Source organism: Castor canadensis, chromosome 15 (genome assembly GCF_047511655.1).
Source record: "Castor canadensis chromosome 15, mCasCan1.hap1v2, whole genome shotgun sequence".
NCBI lineage: Eukaryota > Metazoa > Chordata > Mammalia > Rodentia > Castoridae > Castor > Castor canadensis.
The window spans coordinates 91228701-91245064 of NC_133400.1; the positions used below are offsets into that span (position 1 = coordinate 91228701).

Consider the following 16364-nt stretch of genomic DNA (forward strand, 5'->3'; position numbering starts at 1 on the left):
GTTTATTGCCTGAACAATAAAGGAACACTACCTCAATTTATACAACTATCTAAATATGTTAAAAGCAACCAGAACTGATGAAATAGTTAGCTACTTTACAGATAATACAGGGACATTTTATATTTAGTTATTCACGCAATATTAGGTGCCGGTAATTTTACTGGCATAAATTAGGTAGCATTAATGTGTATTGAGATGTTTTAACTATTATAATGTGTTGCATATGAAATTCAGGGTATGAAATTACAAATATTACAAAGATCAAATATATAAATTAGCCATTTTTCTTATCTTTCAAACTATGTTGTGAACAATTTTATTGCAAAACAGCAATAAAACAAAATATATAATGTATTAAATTATACACCTCTTCCATGCCTGAGAAGGCATAAAATACTTAATGTTTGTTTTTTTAATCCTTAAACATATATATATATTATTAAGAAACAGTTAACTTTCTAAGTAAATATTTCTTTCCATCACACTGAGATATTATTTCTTGCCTTTTGCCAAGGTGACCCTTCTAATTTTTCCTTCAAATCCTTCTAAACATCAAAACCAGAGTAAGAAACATATTTTACAGCTAGTGAAAACTTAGTTTATGTACTGGATTAAGTTTTAAATCAGAATTGGATGATGGGAAAAGGAATTAAGCAGTGTGTGAGAAACACATGTAGCACTGAAGCAGGCTGGACCCTGAGGACCTCTAAGTGTGGGATATCCAGAGGCACAGCTCTGCTTTGCCACCTCTGATATTTGCTGAATTATCCTTTCCTTCTTTCAGACTTGTTTTTTTCAGGATTGTAAACCCTAGTAAGTTTGCTAAGTGTAAGCATTACTAACTTGTTCATGTTAGTATCTAGAAGGGAAAACAGCTCAAAGCTATGTAGCGAGATAGAATTGGTTTTCTTCTAATCCCTCCCTTTCCTGAACCTTGATTTTTCTTTTTCATGTGTCTCTCTGGTTCATCATTCCTACTTCCCCATTTGATCTGTATGTCTACTACCATTCAGGAATCCACATTACAGGCTTCCCATTACTCTAAGAGCAAGCACCTAGAAGGGTACCAGCTTCTAAAATTACATCTCTTCTCTTCCCATTAAAAATAATGAATTATTTGATGAGCATAAAAGATTATTCAACTTTTCTCCAACTTTTTTTAACTCCACACTTATCATCAAATATATCAGAATACTTACTTCCCAACCACTACTTGTGGGGTCCGTGAAAGATTCACCAAGATGGGCAAAGACCCAAGGGACAGGGTGGGTACCAAATCCTCATACTCTGAGAAACAAATGCTATGAAAATTACACTAACATCTAAAGAGTCAGAGTAAGAGAATGAATATAGCCTAGGTGAATATGAATTTGGAGCCAACTAATATAAGATTAAGAAGTAAAGCTTGAATTAATTTGGAGTGTATTATTAATAGGGTGGCAAGATGCTGAGGAAAGGGAATATTTACTCTCAAATAATTTTGAACCAAAGAAATCATATACATAAGACAATTAGCAAATCCTTGGGACACAGAATTGAACCAATTTTTGTTTCAGACACAGCCTGAAATACAATGCATCAATACTTTTAATCAACTCGAAAAATAAATTAAAATAATGCAGTTCCCACAGATGATTAATTGAACACATAGTGAAAAGCTGAACTTTTTTCCTTCTGGTTTAATACAGTTGTAGATAATTTGCTCATGATCCATTCATGAATACATTTTAAGCTATGGTTCATTTTGTGTATACTACAAGAGTTTCCTCTGTTTTCAAGTTAAAATGTTTTCTGTGTCCCATCTAATTTCCTTTTCATGGCTCCTATTTTCCTCCGGTCCTCAAAGCAAAACTTAGTTGAAATAAGTTAATCTAATGCAAAAAGAAAACCACTTATCTTCAAATATATACACAAACTGTACTTGAAAGAGTACATCAAAATTAAGACTTCCAAGCATTTTGTTAAGTGATTAGCTAAATACAATTTGTGAACCAGAGTAATATGTGAAAATTCCTTTAGCACTTCTGTTTGTGTCTTGCAATCCCAGCATTTGTATAATGTAGCATCACACACACACACACACATGAACAAATGTATACATACATGCAAAGTTGTTAAAATAGCCTTGCCCACTTATTTTAGTGTGAAATACAAGTCACATTAACAAAATGAGCTTAATTCTTGATTGTTTAACTCAAACAGTTGATACTTCAAACTTTCATAGGGAGTAGGAATTTAAAACTTGGTTTGATGTCTTGTCTACCAGGAGGCATAACACTGACCCACCTTCATTCAATTGCCGGATCTATAAAATATAGATACAATGGGATTTTCCTCATCTGTTTTTGGGAGATGTTTCCCTGAGTTAATGAACTGGGAGTTGAACTGAGACTGTGCAAAGCTACAGTATATGTAATTAATAGTTTAAAGTTCTTCAGAATTATAGCCAGGCATGTGTGGCTCACACTCATAATTCTAGCTTCTTGAGAGACTGAGATAATGGAGGATGGCAGTTCAAGGCTAGCCCCAGGAAAATGTTCAAAAGACCCCATCTAAGCCAATAGCTGGGCACAGTGGCAATCCCCCGTCATCCCAGTTACAGTGTGAAATGTAAACTGGGGGGATTATGGTCCAGGGCAACATGAGCAAAAAGTAATTGGCCTTATCTCCAAAATAACTACACCAAAAAGGACTGAAGGAGTGCCTTCTAGTGGTACAGTGCCTGGCTACTGAGTGCAAAGCCCTGAATTCAAATGCTAGTGCTACCAAAGAATTATGTCTGAAATTAATCCAGTTCCCAGTAATATTAGTTATAATGACATCTGCTTCTTTAAACAATGGTTAATGTGAAAAATTAACAAAAGAAGAAATGTTCATTGTCTTAGTTTTGGTTTCTCAAGAAGCAGATCTTTTTTTAATTTATTTTTTTTTTTTTTTGGCAGTACAAGGGTTTGAACTCAGGGTTTCAGGCTTGCTAGGCAGGCACTCTGTTGCTTGAACCACACCTCCAGCCCAAGATATAGACCTTGAGAGAAGGTTTTGAGTATAACCCAAGATAAGGGTTTGGCTTTCTTTACTTAGTCCACTCCTTGCTTAGAAAATGTAGGTAATAAAAAAAACATTTATTTTTAATTGTCTTCCATTCTATGTTATGTTAAAGTTTGAATACTAATGAAATACTAAAAGAAGATAGTGCTTATGTCTAAATATCTTCATGTTATTATGAATTTTAAAATCCAATTTCTGTGGCTAGTGTATAATTCACAAAACAGGAATCTAAATATGAATTTCAAAGAGTAAATTTTGCAAAAGTAATCATGGCTTACACATCTGAATTCTCCTCTATGGCAAGCATGCAGTGTGAGCAGTTCAGAAGAGTTAATGCACTTAATCCTTGGCTGGCACTCTCATGGAGCTAATAGGAATTCTCTGGAGAAACTTAGGTTTCGAGATGTCGCATCTGGCTCAAGGTCATTCCCTGCCAGTGTTGGAACCAAAATCACAGAATTGGAAGGTGAGCAATCTGAAATCACATTTTCAACATTTAGCCACAACTCCACACTATCTCTTTCTCTTTTGAGCACTTATTAGTGATTTGATTTCATGTCTTTCTTGCACTCTTAGCTTCAGGACCAGTGAAGACAGGGTCCTTGGTCATCCTGTTCTCTCTGTCTCAAATGCATCTCACACAGGACTGGATGCCAGTGAGATGGAGGACAGACACCTGTGGAATGACTTATGATAGCATGAAGCTTTCATTCCCACCAGTATTTCTGGTGAAAGAAAGTAAGTTGAGGCTGGGGCTACAGCTCAGTGGTAAAGCACTTGCCTAGCATGCATAAGGTCCTGGCTTTGATTCTCACCATCACAAAATTAAACAGAAAGGAAAATTTGGGCCACTTTTTTATTGGACATTAAATGGCTAATCCTCCTTGAAAATTTGACTCAGTTATCAGACAGGTTGTATTTTGTATTGCCTTGTGTTGTCTATGTGAGCTGGGGTTACACTTTAAATTCTAGGTGCTTCATAATCACACGAAATCTACATTCAGTTCTAAATAATCAGTGTTGTATTTTTATATTTACATTCCCATTTCAAGCACATTTCACTATCCTAGACATTTGGCATTTAGGGTAATACAAAGTTTCTTTGTTTATACTGTAGTTCTCTATAATTTTGGAGCACCTTCTAAACATGACACTTTTGCTGGAATTTAGAAGTGATTTTCATAGAAATATATATAGAATACAGATTCATGATGTCCACAGAACCTGTGAATCCTGCTTTTTTTCAGTCACAGTGTTTTATGCTGCCTGCTGTCCTTTTCAGCAAAACTTATAGAAGGAAATGACTTGGTATCTCATACATGTTAGGATGTTCAGATACCAAAGTGTTCCTTACATTGGTGGTCATGAATATGCTAGTTTTGAGAGTAAATAAATGTTCTTTGAATGAATTGTGTGTAACTTGACTTTTCAAGAACAAAACTGAAATTCCTAAAATATAAAAAGAACTCAGAGAAAAAGGAGAAGGAGGCTTAGGAGGAGTAAGAGGAAGATAGGAAGAGTTTAATAGCATTTGTTAGAGTTTGTTTTAGTTATAACAAATAGCTGGAGATGTCCACACATTGATAGATTTTTTAGTTTCTCTTCCTTTTCCTTTAAATCCCTGACTTTGAATAAAAGTCACTGTAGAGATAATAAAGAAAATGGTACTTTAAAATGAGTGCTCATATTGAAGAAAAATTTTGAAGGAAATTCTACAAAGGGTTTGGTTTTTTGTATAGTTCCAAAGGAAATGGGATGTTTGCAGAAAAAGATGTTAAAAGTAGAGTGTCTCCTATTAATATCTTCCACAAGTTCTCCAACTACTACTTAACAGAATTGTGATTATTGTTTTCAAGAGTTGCTCTTAAATTTGCCCATATATTGAATATTTTCCTGGGGGAACATAATGCATGTCCAAAAACATCACAATGGTTTATGGAATATTTAATCAATATAGTGTGATGTCAGTGATACTCTAACTCACCTGACACCACAACACACAGTTGCACGTTTCTCCATCAGCTAGTTTTCATTTGAAAAAAAAATCATTAATTTTACAGATTCTTCCATGTCCATCCAAAAATTTCAGTCTTCGGCATGAAAACTGGTTGAGGCTTTTCTTTCTTGTTGACAGTCGTGGAGGATGACAGTGTGGAGTGCTGATGTGAATAAACACTGAGAAGAGAAATAGATCTTTGCTGTGTGGTCATACAAAGATAGCTTGGCTGAGGCCAATGTCTCTGCTGGGCTCTTGTGGCCTGAGATATGAGACAGAGCAGCAGCCAAGATGTCCCCAATCAGGGAAGAATTTCATCTTTTATATATATATATATATATATATATATATATATATATATATATATATAAGAGGGTATTATCTTTCACTTCTAGATAGTTTTCTCCTTCCAAATAGCTGGTGGGAGGAAAGATGAGAGAAGGAAGGAAAAGGGCAGCAGGTAGATGAAACATTTTTGTGAAAGGTGAGGAAGGTCAGGCATGTGCCAGGAACACTGAGAAAGTAAAGGCAATTATTAAAAAGTAATTTTATAGGATTCTGGCCTACTTTTTGCTTTCATTTCCTTTCTCTTCTCTCCTTCTCATGACCTTCTTCTTATTGATCACCAATTAGTGATTTGCACATACTAGCATTTTACCTCCTCCCCATGGCAGCCAAAATACAATGGTCACATGGCCGATTGACATTCATGCAGGAGCCAGGATCAACACTATTTGAAAAGATCTTAAATCTGTACAATGGGAGAGAATGCACCTGATAGGGATTTGGGCCATTTTACGACTGTCTGCCTGTGAGACATTTATCAAGAGCTTAGAAGTCAAGAAGTCAAGAATTCCTCATTGCAAAAGGTGTTCTAATGGAGAGAGAACCCCCAAAATTCCCTGCAGATGACTCACCTACATTTAAATTTGCTCTCCAGAGAGATTTCTTGATGATTATTCAACCTGCTCAGTAGATTCTGTGAGACAGAACTCTGAGGAGTGTTTCCTGTTAATACTCAGACCTGTCAGGAAAACAGGGTCTTTGTGCTATGAACTCTGATTTCACCCTGTTGGACTGAAACCCCTGCAGCTTTCAAAATTTTTATCAAAGAGGTGCACGTACTCTCCAGATGGCCCCTGGGAACCTTGACATCCATGGGAGGTGCTACTGAGTTCTTTTTTTGTTCTTTCTGTTGTCTCAGAAGGAGCTCCTGAAGGGCAAGAATCCCATTTGTCTTGTTTAGCTCTCTAAATTCAGGATTACACAGAGCCTGGAACAAAACATGTGTTTAGTGAACACTTGATGAGTGGATAGATACATCATTACATGAATTAGAAGTAGCCCTCTCCATTTAAATGGGAGATATCTGTGGTAGTATTATAATAAATTCCCTCTCAAAGATGTTGTAGGGGAGAAAAACACTTTCTTTTTTCTACTAAGCTTATGTACATTGGCTGGAGCCTTGTAAATTCAACTGGTAAAAGACATTAACAGACAAAATCAAGCAGAACTTTGTTAATGAGTGCATTGTGCATACACACAGGGGAACTTTGAGGTGAGTAACTCTATAGAATGCTTAGAACAGGCTTATATTGCATCATAGCAAAATAACAATAAGTTTTTTTTTATTCATATATGCATACAAGGCTTGAGTCATTTCTCCTCCCTGCCCCCACCCCCTCCCTTACCACCCACTCCGCCCCCTCCCTCTCCCTCCCACCCCCTCAATACCCAGCAGAAACTATTTGGCCCTTATTTCTAATTTTGTTGCAGAGAGAGTATAAGCAATAATAGGAAGGAACAACAGTTTTTGCTGGTTGAGATAAGGATAGCTATACAGGGAGTTGACTCACATTAATTTCCTGTGCGTGTGTGTTACCTTCTAGGTTAATTCTTTTTGATCTCACCTTTTCTCTAGTTCCTGGTCCCCTTTTCCTATTGGCCTCAGTTGCTTTAAGGTATCTGCTTTAGTTTCTCTGCATTAAGGGCAACAAATGCTAACTAATTTTTTAGGTGTCTTACCTATCCTCACTCCTCCCTTGTGTGCTCTCGCTTTTATCATGTGCTCAAAGTCCAATCCCCTTGTTGTGTTTGCCCTTGATCTAATGTCCACATATGAGGGAGAACATATGATTTTTGGTCTTTTGGGCCAGGCTAACCTCACTCAGAATGATGTTCTCCAATTCCATCCATTTACCAGCGAATGATAACATTTCATTCTTCTTCATAGCTGCATAAAATTCCATTGTGTACAGATACCACATTTTCTTAATCCATTCGTCAGTGGTGGGGCATCTTGGCTGTTTCCATAACTTGGCTATTGTGAATAGTGCCGCAATAAACATGGATGTGCAGGTGCCTCTGGAGTAACCTGTGTCACAGAACAATAAGGTTTTGATGAAGTGACAAGATACAGGTCAGGAACTTTTAGATTCCTGGTGAAGCAAACTGTGGAACTATAAACATAAGGGCAAGCTAAGGGTTGAGGAAATACAACTAAGAAGGTGTTTATTTGTATTTCTCTGGTGTGTCCCCAAGATAATAAGAGTCTAGAGTTTTCTCAGGTAACTAACTTCTGTCCTTTCTGGTGCATGTGTGTAGAAGCGGGTTTCTTTATAAAATTATGACCTTCCCTAGGCAATGGAGCAAGGAAGAGGGCTCGTCTTACATCTGCTTCTTCTTAATTGTCTTTGGTCCAAAATGATACCAATTCCATAGTGGCATGTTTATTTGTCATTCAATGTCCACATCCTACTCTACACAGGACCTGTGAATAGTTAGGTTACATGACAAAGGGCGCTAAGCTTGTAGACAGAATGTTGCAAATCAACTGACCCTGAAATGGGAAACTTACTCTGAATTAACCAGGTGAATCTTATGTAAAAAAGGAGTCCTGAGTGGGGACAGGGAGACAGAAGGGTCGAAGTCACAGAGAGCTTTGAAGATGTTAAACTGTTGGGTTTGAAGATGGAGGAAGATGCTATGAACCAAGTATACAAGTAAATTCTAGAAGCTAAAAAGAAAAAAATAGACGAGAAATAATTTCTCTCCCATCTTTTGTAAATTCTTAGTTGGGACTCTTTGTAACAAAAAATTAACAAGATAAAACAAACAGATTATTTAGATATATACCTGCTGTATATATGGAAGTATTCAGAGAATTGAGTAAATCTCTATAGTAGATCTCAAGAATTACCTTAGATTTCAGGTTTAAGTACTGTTGTTTCCTAAAACAAAGAAAGAAAGGTGTAGGGGAAAACCTGTTGTATTGAGATGGTCAAGAAAATCACCTGAAACAAAGGTAAAGTACACTATGCAATTTTAGACAAATGACTTCTCCAGTGATAGGAAACTCCAATGACAAAGTTAGCTTCCTTTTCCTGGAAAAAGAGGTCACCTTTCCAATGGAGATTTCCTTTATAGATATAAAATTTTCTTCTAAAATGTTAACATTTCAGAGCTTTTTCTATGTCCAGTTTCTCCAAATAACCATCTCAAAATAACTCTTATGCTAAAGATAAGTATTTTGAGATGACATATTCTGGTCTCCCACAGTCATGTTTTCAGGTGACATATTCTGATCTTTCAGAGTCATATTTTGGAGTAACATGTCAGAGCCCCATCAAAGGCAAGAAAAATGTTTTTGGATAAAATTGATCTAAACCCTTGTTGAATATGGCAGAACCAACTTTATCAAAGGATTCCAGGGGCTGTGACAATAGCCCTAGGGAGCACTGAGATGGAGTCTTGCAATGGATGAGACTGGATTCAACAATGATTTCAACAAGAACAGTGAGGATAGTGAGAATAACCAAGAAGTAGGGTGGGAGTGAGTAGATAGAAAATTACTGGGAAGAAACATTAAAGATAAGGGGATTCTGGCTATACTGCCTTGATAGTATTATGGTGAATATATACCAGGGCAATGGGATAAACAGACTGGTCAGATACTAAGGGTAGGAAATTGTCATTAAATTGACTTTCACAGTATTGTTGTTCAAACTGGACTCAACAAAAACAGAGTTAGAAGCCCAAGATCTGCTTTAGTCAAAAAGAACTCAGAGAAGTCTGACACAAGTTTTGGTCAAAAGAGGAAGTGAGCCACAGTCAAAACAGATTATCTCCTAGAGATTCCAGAAAAAAATGTAGTCCTAATTTTAGGTAAGTGAAACCCATTTTGGACTTTTCACCTCCAGAATAATAAGATACATCTGTGTTATTTAAAGCTACTAACTTTATGGTAATTTTTTGGTGCCCTACTCATTGATTATCCTTGGGTACTGAAACTACCTACCTCTTTAAAATGTTCTTTTAAATAATTTCCAGTTTCCTTCTCATTGTGCTTAAAACACTGCTCTTTTCCACTGGAGATTAATTTGCACTGTTCAAGATCTAATTTATAAAATATGTTTTCCATAACAGGAAATTATTTAATTTTAATATAAAACTCTGGCAGTTCAAAACCTTTTATAACCAAGTAATTTAGGTGTCCTCTGTCCCTAGACCAATGTGTTTTCTAGTGTACCTTTCCACTTATGTCAGAGGACTGACAGTATGAACCAATGAAATCTTTTACCAAATTGAATTGTTCAATCAAGTTTGGGGCTTAGATAATTCAATTAAATCAAAAAATGTCATAGAGTTTGATGACTATATTTTTTCAAAGAATCTTTATTACAGATAAAAACAATTGTCCTGTGTCATGAGACTTTTTTTTTAACCTCCAAGAGCACAAACTATTTGTTCCATGCATAAGTGTTCCTGATAATTAACCTTTAGTTGATAGTTGTTGGTTCTTTGGAAGAGGGCATCACAATGCAGCTATTACAAAGCACTCAAATTGCAGATGAGGAAAATGAGGCTCAGATTGTAGCACAAGGCAGTGGTACAGTCAGCAAGAACAAAGTAAATCCTAGATCTGAAGTTAAGGAATTAAGAGATTATTGTCCTCTCTTTCAATATATCTCTGTTATGATGTATTGCAATCCATATTCAGACATTTATGTCACTCCAAGAACTGGACATCTAAACAATGTCTGCTTGAACCCAGGAAAGCAGACTGTAGAAGTTTTATGCTTTAGAATCAAGACATAAGCTCTTCAATATTATCTACTTATACTTCTTCGATTTTGAACTCAAGGACTTGTGAACATATACTCTATGACCTTGTGCCAGTCACCATCTTTCCCTCTTGAACTATTACCTTAAATTGAGGGTACATAGAAATGTACCACTAAAGTGAATAAAATCCCTACACTTCCCATGTTTAGGAAGGGCATTGCTTTGGAAGTAAATCCCACAGTCCCTGCCTGCTGCAGATAATTAATCTTTTGCCACTCTTATTTCCTGGCTATGCTTGTTTTGGCTTTGCACTCACCAAGATATCAGCCCACCGTTTTCAGTTACATAAGGGCTCAGGAGAACCTCCCTTCCTAACAAGACCTCATATAAAGTTCATTGGTTAGAGTAGAAAGTGGTGATTTAGTGGGAAAGATATGGAGAAATAGAAATATAGTAATCCATACCAGATTCCATCAAAAAAGCAGATGAGAAAAGCTTTTTACTTTTGTAATCGTTTCTCCTTGTCATGATTTCTGATAATACCATGTGGTAGAGAATCTGAAAACACACATAGTTGTCAGGATACCAATATTAAAATGTCCGTCTTCTCTATGGCCTTTGTACTTTGAAATTCCATGCACATAATCTGCGAGTGGGAAAAATGAGCAAGTTCACAGAATTGAACAGCAACCTTGGCATGGCAGCATTTAAGTGATGCTCAGTCTCAGTCTTCTAGCAAAGAAAGTAACCCCCATTCTTGAGTGGATTTTCTTCTCTGTTAGACTACACACAGCATTGAAATAGGAGGTATAAATCAAAACTCCTGGCTGTCTCTAAGACATAGGTCAAAAGACAGGTTTCTGAAAAAATGAACTAAGGGAATATGTGAATTTAAATTTAGCAGAACAAATTGACACAAAAATGTATGTTCAGAGATAATTTATATGGGGCCTCTATGACAGCCTCACAACATTTCACAAGATTAAGTAAAGAAATTTTTTTAAAAAGAGGAAGTAGTAGGAAAAGTTAACCTAATCAGCTTCAACCATTAACTCCAATAAGGTTAAAATTGATAAACTAAGTTTTATGGCATTGTCTGAGTTTATTGCATAGATTTCTTGCTTTCAAATCTGTGGACTGATTTGAAGGTTTTTTATTTAATATTTACTTAGTATTGAAGTTATTTTTATATATGTAATATTTATTTATTTAGCAGTGAGTGTTGAAGATTGAACCCAGCACATCTCACGTGCTAGGTAAATACTTGTGACTAAGCTATACCTCCAGCTCCTAAAGCTGTCAATCCAGGCAGGTTTTTGGAAAATGAAAGTAATAACAAGGTAATGCTAGCTGCTCTAGAAAGCAAAAATACAACTATCAAAAAGCTGTACAACAATAGAGACTTATTTCTTGTTCTAAAGCAAGAGAGGTCTACTTTTCCTAAAGGGAAAGTATAGAAATGGGTGTTTCTAATCAGAAGATGGCTTTCTCCTAGAAAGTGACTCAGATGCCCAGATCACTAAGTTTTATTTCCCCACCAAGTTCAAGACTCCCAAAGCCACCATGCTCCTGTGCATTAAAATGGTGAAGGAGAAGGTACTGGGAATTTTGCATGAAAGAGTTTTATACTTGGAAATGGTATGCATCACTTCAGACCATAAACTATGGGTTATATATTTGTCACCTGGACAAATGTAACTGTAAGAAATCTCCCAAAAACATGGTCCAACTGTTTTTTCAGGAAGAAAAAGAAATAGGGGACTAGCTATCTAGTACGTAGCACCAGAAATACTGGCCCAAACATGTGATGAAGCATTCTGTGATAACACACCCCTTCCAAGGTTGGTTTTACTACAACTCACCTTGAACAGTCTTCAATGGTTGAGAATCATTGATGTTGACAACAAAAATAGTCATTACAATTCATCAATTTTACACACTCATTTGAAAATAAAATAAAAAATTCTGAGAAAGTGAAATTATTCTTGAAGGACCATACAACTTACCTAGTGACAAAATCAAAGTAGTTTTCAAGTTAATTTATAGCCTAATATCCTTTTAACCTCAATTCTTAATCCAGTATTTGATTTTTATTAAAAACTCTCTCTAGGAGTTGTTAAAATGAGGAATCACAAATCAGTAGAAGTTTGGGAAAAAAATGATGAAACCTTAGGAATTGTGTCTATTATGAATGCATTCAGGCTGGAATGGTGGCTCACATCTGTAATCCCAGGTATGGGGGAGGGGATCTGGAAGATCACAGTTCAGGCAAGCCAGGGCAAAAATGCAAGACACGATCTAAAGAATAACTTAAAGCAAGTGCAAGGCCTTGAAGAAGGATGAAGGGCACATGTTTTCCCTCTTATGTGACAGCTAGACCGATAACATAAATTTACACATAAATGCATATATAATCTTATAGACACATATCTGTATATATATGAGAGAATATGATTATAATAATGGATCTGTTGGAGGGGACTAAGGGAGGCAGAAGAGGAAAAGGGGATGACAGAGAGTGAATAATACTGAAACACATTGCACTATGTAAAAGATAGCATAAGGAAATGCACTGAAAGCTGTTGAGTAACAGAGAAGCAGGGCAATTGAGAAAGAGTAAGTAATACAGGGTATTAAACTGACTAAAGTATGATATAGACATGTGTGTAATACCAAGGTAAACACCCCTTGTACAATCAATATACACTTAAAAAAAATGAAGGACAGGAATGTAAACAGGACCTGTCCTGATGTGGGTACCAGTGGAGAGGAGAGAGTAAGTGGAGAGGGTTAAGGAGGGCAAATATTGTGGATGTGTTTTGTATTTGTGTGTGAAAATAGAGCAATGAAACCTTCTGATATTACAGCATTATACTGATCTCCTCAAACACACAGAGAAAGCAGTACAGAGTAATGGAGGATGAATCTAATGAAAATACATTATAAACACACATGTAAATGTGACAATGAATCCCATATTATACATGCTAATAAATTTTTAAAAAGACAACCATGTATCATCACGAAAAGAGAAAGAAGCCCTTTGCAAGAAATGAATGAGCTGGTTAATAACTGCTAATCAGAAATCTTCAATATTTTGGAAAGAGACTACTGTGAATGCAGACATCCATACTCAGTTTACTCACTTCCTTCACCAAATGTACAGCAATCTCATTTATAAATCTATGGGAAGCCAGGTACTTCCCTTTATGAAGATAATATAATCTTTTGCTTCTGAGCAAGGAGTGGCTTCACAAAGTAAATGAAGCTAATAGCCACTTATTGTCAGCAGGAAGAGTTCAATACCAATTATGTTAAAATGCCATTGTCATTCTTTGGCAGACACTTTTAAGTATGGAAAGGAAGAACATTAAACTCTATTCACCAGGTGAAATCATTTAGTTAGCATAATTGTACTTTATAGCTGCCATCCTGGTGAATCTTCACCAGGATTTAGTGCCATTTGTATATGAGTAAAAAATAGTTACTGAGATCCAATTAACCAGGGAATAAAAACACAAAGTTCATGTTTGAGCGACTGTGCTGTTCTAGAAATTGTTTTTACTAGTTACTAATCTTTCATATTAAAAATGAAAGATTGATCATTCTTGACTTCTCATGAATTCCGAGCCAGTAAATGCTTTGGTGAGCCTGGTGTGGTGGTGCACACCTTTAATTGCAGCTATGTGACAGACCCAGATAGGAGGATCACCAATCTAAGGCAACTCAGTTAAAACATGCTGGACCCTACATGAAAAACAAAGCAAAAAAAAAAAAAAAAAAAAAGCAGGTGAAAGGCCCGGAGTTCAAATCCCAGTACCACCAAAACCTACTGTCCACCGGGTAGAAAGCAGGGGTGACTCTTTATGAAAATCCACAGATTAGGGAGAGTTTGTGCTTATAACATAGTGAAATGTTGCCATGATTTTAAGGAATTATTCAATATGTCTGTTATACTGCCGAGAGAGGGCACTAAGTCTGCTTTTCACTCTGACTGAAACATGGAGACTGTGGTCAAAGTTTCAATGTAAGAATACTGTGTAGTATTTTTATTTTTCTGTCTCTTAGCAAAGGACTACTTTACAGTGGTTTGGTTTTAGGAGGAAATCTGGGCTTATATCTTTTGTTTATTTAGAAGGAAACATCAACTTTCCAATTTTCTCTTTAAGATTGTTTACCGTAGCTTCTTGTTGGACTGGAAAGGCACCATCTGTTTTCACACTAGTGATGGTGAAAGGGGAAAGGCTATGAAATGCATTCAGGAGAGCTCCGAGCTGTCACAGCTCAGCTGGGAGAGGAATCACTTCTTAAGTTCATGAGTTAAAGCCGGACAAGCCAGGTAGAGTATCAATCGACACAAACTTGCATGCCCTGGAGAGGAATAGTTAGAGATTGCATACATTCAGGCAAAACAATACTGGAAAATAATCCAACTATCCACCAGGGGAAAAATGTAGGCATGCTGGATAAAAACAGCAAGACTTTAAGAAATGTGACACCGAAATTGACTGATATTTTCTTTCTCTGTCTCTCTCTCTTTCTCATTCTGTCTCCTACACACACACACACACACACACACACACACACACAGACTTTCCTTTCTGGCATTGACTTGTTAATTGATTTGACATTCGATCATTCCATCATTACCAGAAAATGAGAAATTCTTGCCACCAAACCCAAACTATACTAAAACATAACTCTCAGGGCATTTGATGGCATTTTTTTTTCTGTTACTGAAAAAAAGTTTACATTACTCATTACTCACCTTTGAAAACTGTGCATCACATACTTACTAGCTGGTGGGGAGACTGATTTGTGTTTAAACAGAATTGATATTCAATAACTAACCCACCTAGATACAAATGTATACATATATACAAACAAAAATACAAACATACACATGCATACACAAATATACACATATAATACTTATGAACAAACACACACAAAAAAGGTAAATCCATAGTTATATACATATGTATACATATAATACACACATATACACTCAAATGCACAGAGCATTTCAGAGGATCTAACATTCCAGGGGAGAGGTGTCTCCTACTGTTTCCTACCTTGCACAGGCAAAGTCTGTTACTCCAATTTGCCCCTTCTCCAAATGTCTGAAGTGTGACATGAAAACACTTGAGCGCATTTCAGCCAACCCTGTACATATTTGACTGTAACTCCTCTAACCCTAGTTTTGATGTTTTAATGGAATCCTAAAAATGTCCGGGACTGACTTTGCAAATGTAATAAACTATTGCAATATGAGCTCAACACAAGCTAGTGTTCCCCATAAAGAAAAATATGACGCTATTACTGGCTTTGTTTTCTTTAACATCTTATCAAATGCTCTGTTGTAGCAACAGCCTCTTTCTGTTTTCTTCTCCTGCTTAACTGGAAGATGACTCAATCCACAGACCAAGATACCGTGGTACAATTACAACATTCAAAGCAGCTTGTGTGCAACGGCTCAGAGCTCCTCTCCAATTGGATCTTACATCTCTAAGCTAAATATGAGTTAACGGATTCCTAAAAATACTCTCTGACATGAGTCATCCTCTCCCAAAGAGCTCTGGAGAATGTTTTCCACAGAAGTGGCAAGGTACAGCCCCGGGGGTGCCCAGCTCTGTTCTGAATCTTGTGACTTACGTCAGTTACATACTATGTTATAGTCTCCATTGTCCCTACCTTGAATAATTTGTTGAAATACAAACCTCTGTAATGCTGAGTTTCAGCTCTGCCTCCCATGCCAGTTTAGTTCCTGAAACAAAGTGAACCAGTGCCAAAAAAGAGGTACTGCGCTTAGAGCACAGGTCACTCAAGATGTGCTTTCTCCCAAATGGGAGAAACCAAAAGCCAGAAATAAACACTAGCTCAGGGCTTTAAACTAGAAAATTGCTGTTTTTAATGCTGTCCCTTTCTCAGAGAAGCTGTAAGTCAAGAGTCAAGTTGGTTAGGGGAGCAGACTGAAAGGACATAGAAGAGAGGAACACTCAAGCCACTGTTGGTAGGCTGTGGAGTAAGGGAATGAGAGAGTGCCAGTGTTGCTCCATCCTCATCCATCCTTTCACACCTTCAAATCCTAAAGTGGGCAGGGTGCAAAATTATTCCCTTTGCTGCTGAGCTCTGATCCCACCTCGATTAATTTAGCTGATATTTATAGAGCTTAAAGCTCTACCATTTCCAAGAATACCTACACTTCACTGGAGGATCCTATAAGAAATGAGAAATTGACATTCTCTGACAATGG

At 36.7% G+C, this 16364-nt stretch overlaps 1 protein-coding gene across 5 annotated transcripts; it reads right to left on the reverse strand.

Annotated features, from left to right (window-relative positions):
* Positions 1-528: 528 nt before the first annotated feature.
* On the reverse strand, positions 529-15525 carry LOC141417549 (uncharacterized). Of its 5 annotated transcripts, XR_012442193.1 has the most exons (6): positions 15184-15525; positions 10573-10754; positions 8180-8274; positions 7207-7418; positions 6170-6317; positions 529-5223 (listed from the first exon to the last, which is right to left on the reverse strand). XR_012442193.1 is itself a non-coding variant. In XM_074056748.1 (5 exons), the coding sequence occupies exons 1-5, from the start codon at positions 15261-15263 to the stop codon at positions 5078-5080; spliced, it is 681 nt and encodes a 226-aa protein (XP_073912849.1). In that variant the 5' UTR covers positions 15264-15525; the 3' UTR covers positions 529-5077. The 5 variants fall into 5 exon arrangements, 2 of the variants coding, with proteins under 2 accessions (XP_073912849.1, XP_073912850.1); XR_012442191.1 differs by lacking the exons at positions 8180-8274; positions 10573-10754 and adding an exon at positions 14287-14479; XM_074056748.1 differs by lacking the exon at positions 10573-10754.
* Positions 15526-16364: the final 839 nt, after the last annotated feature.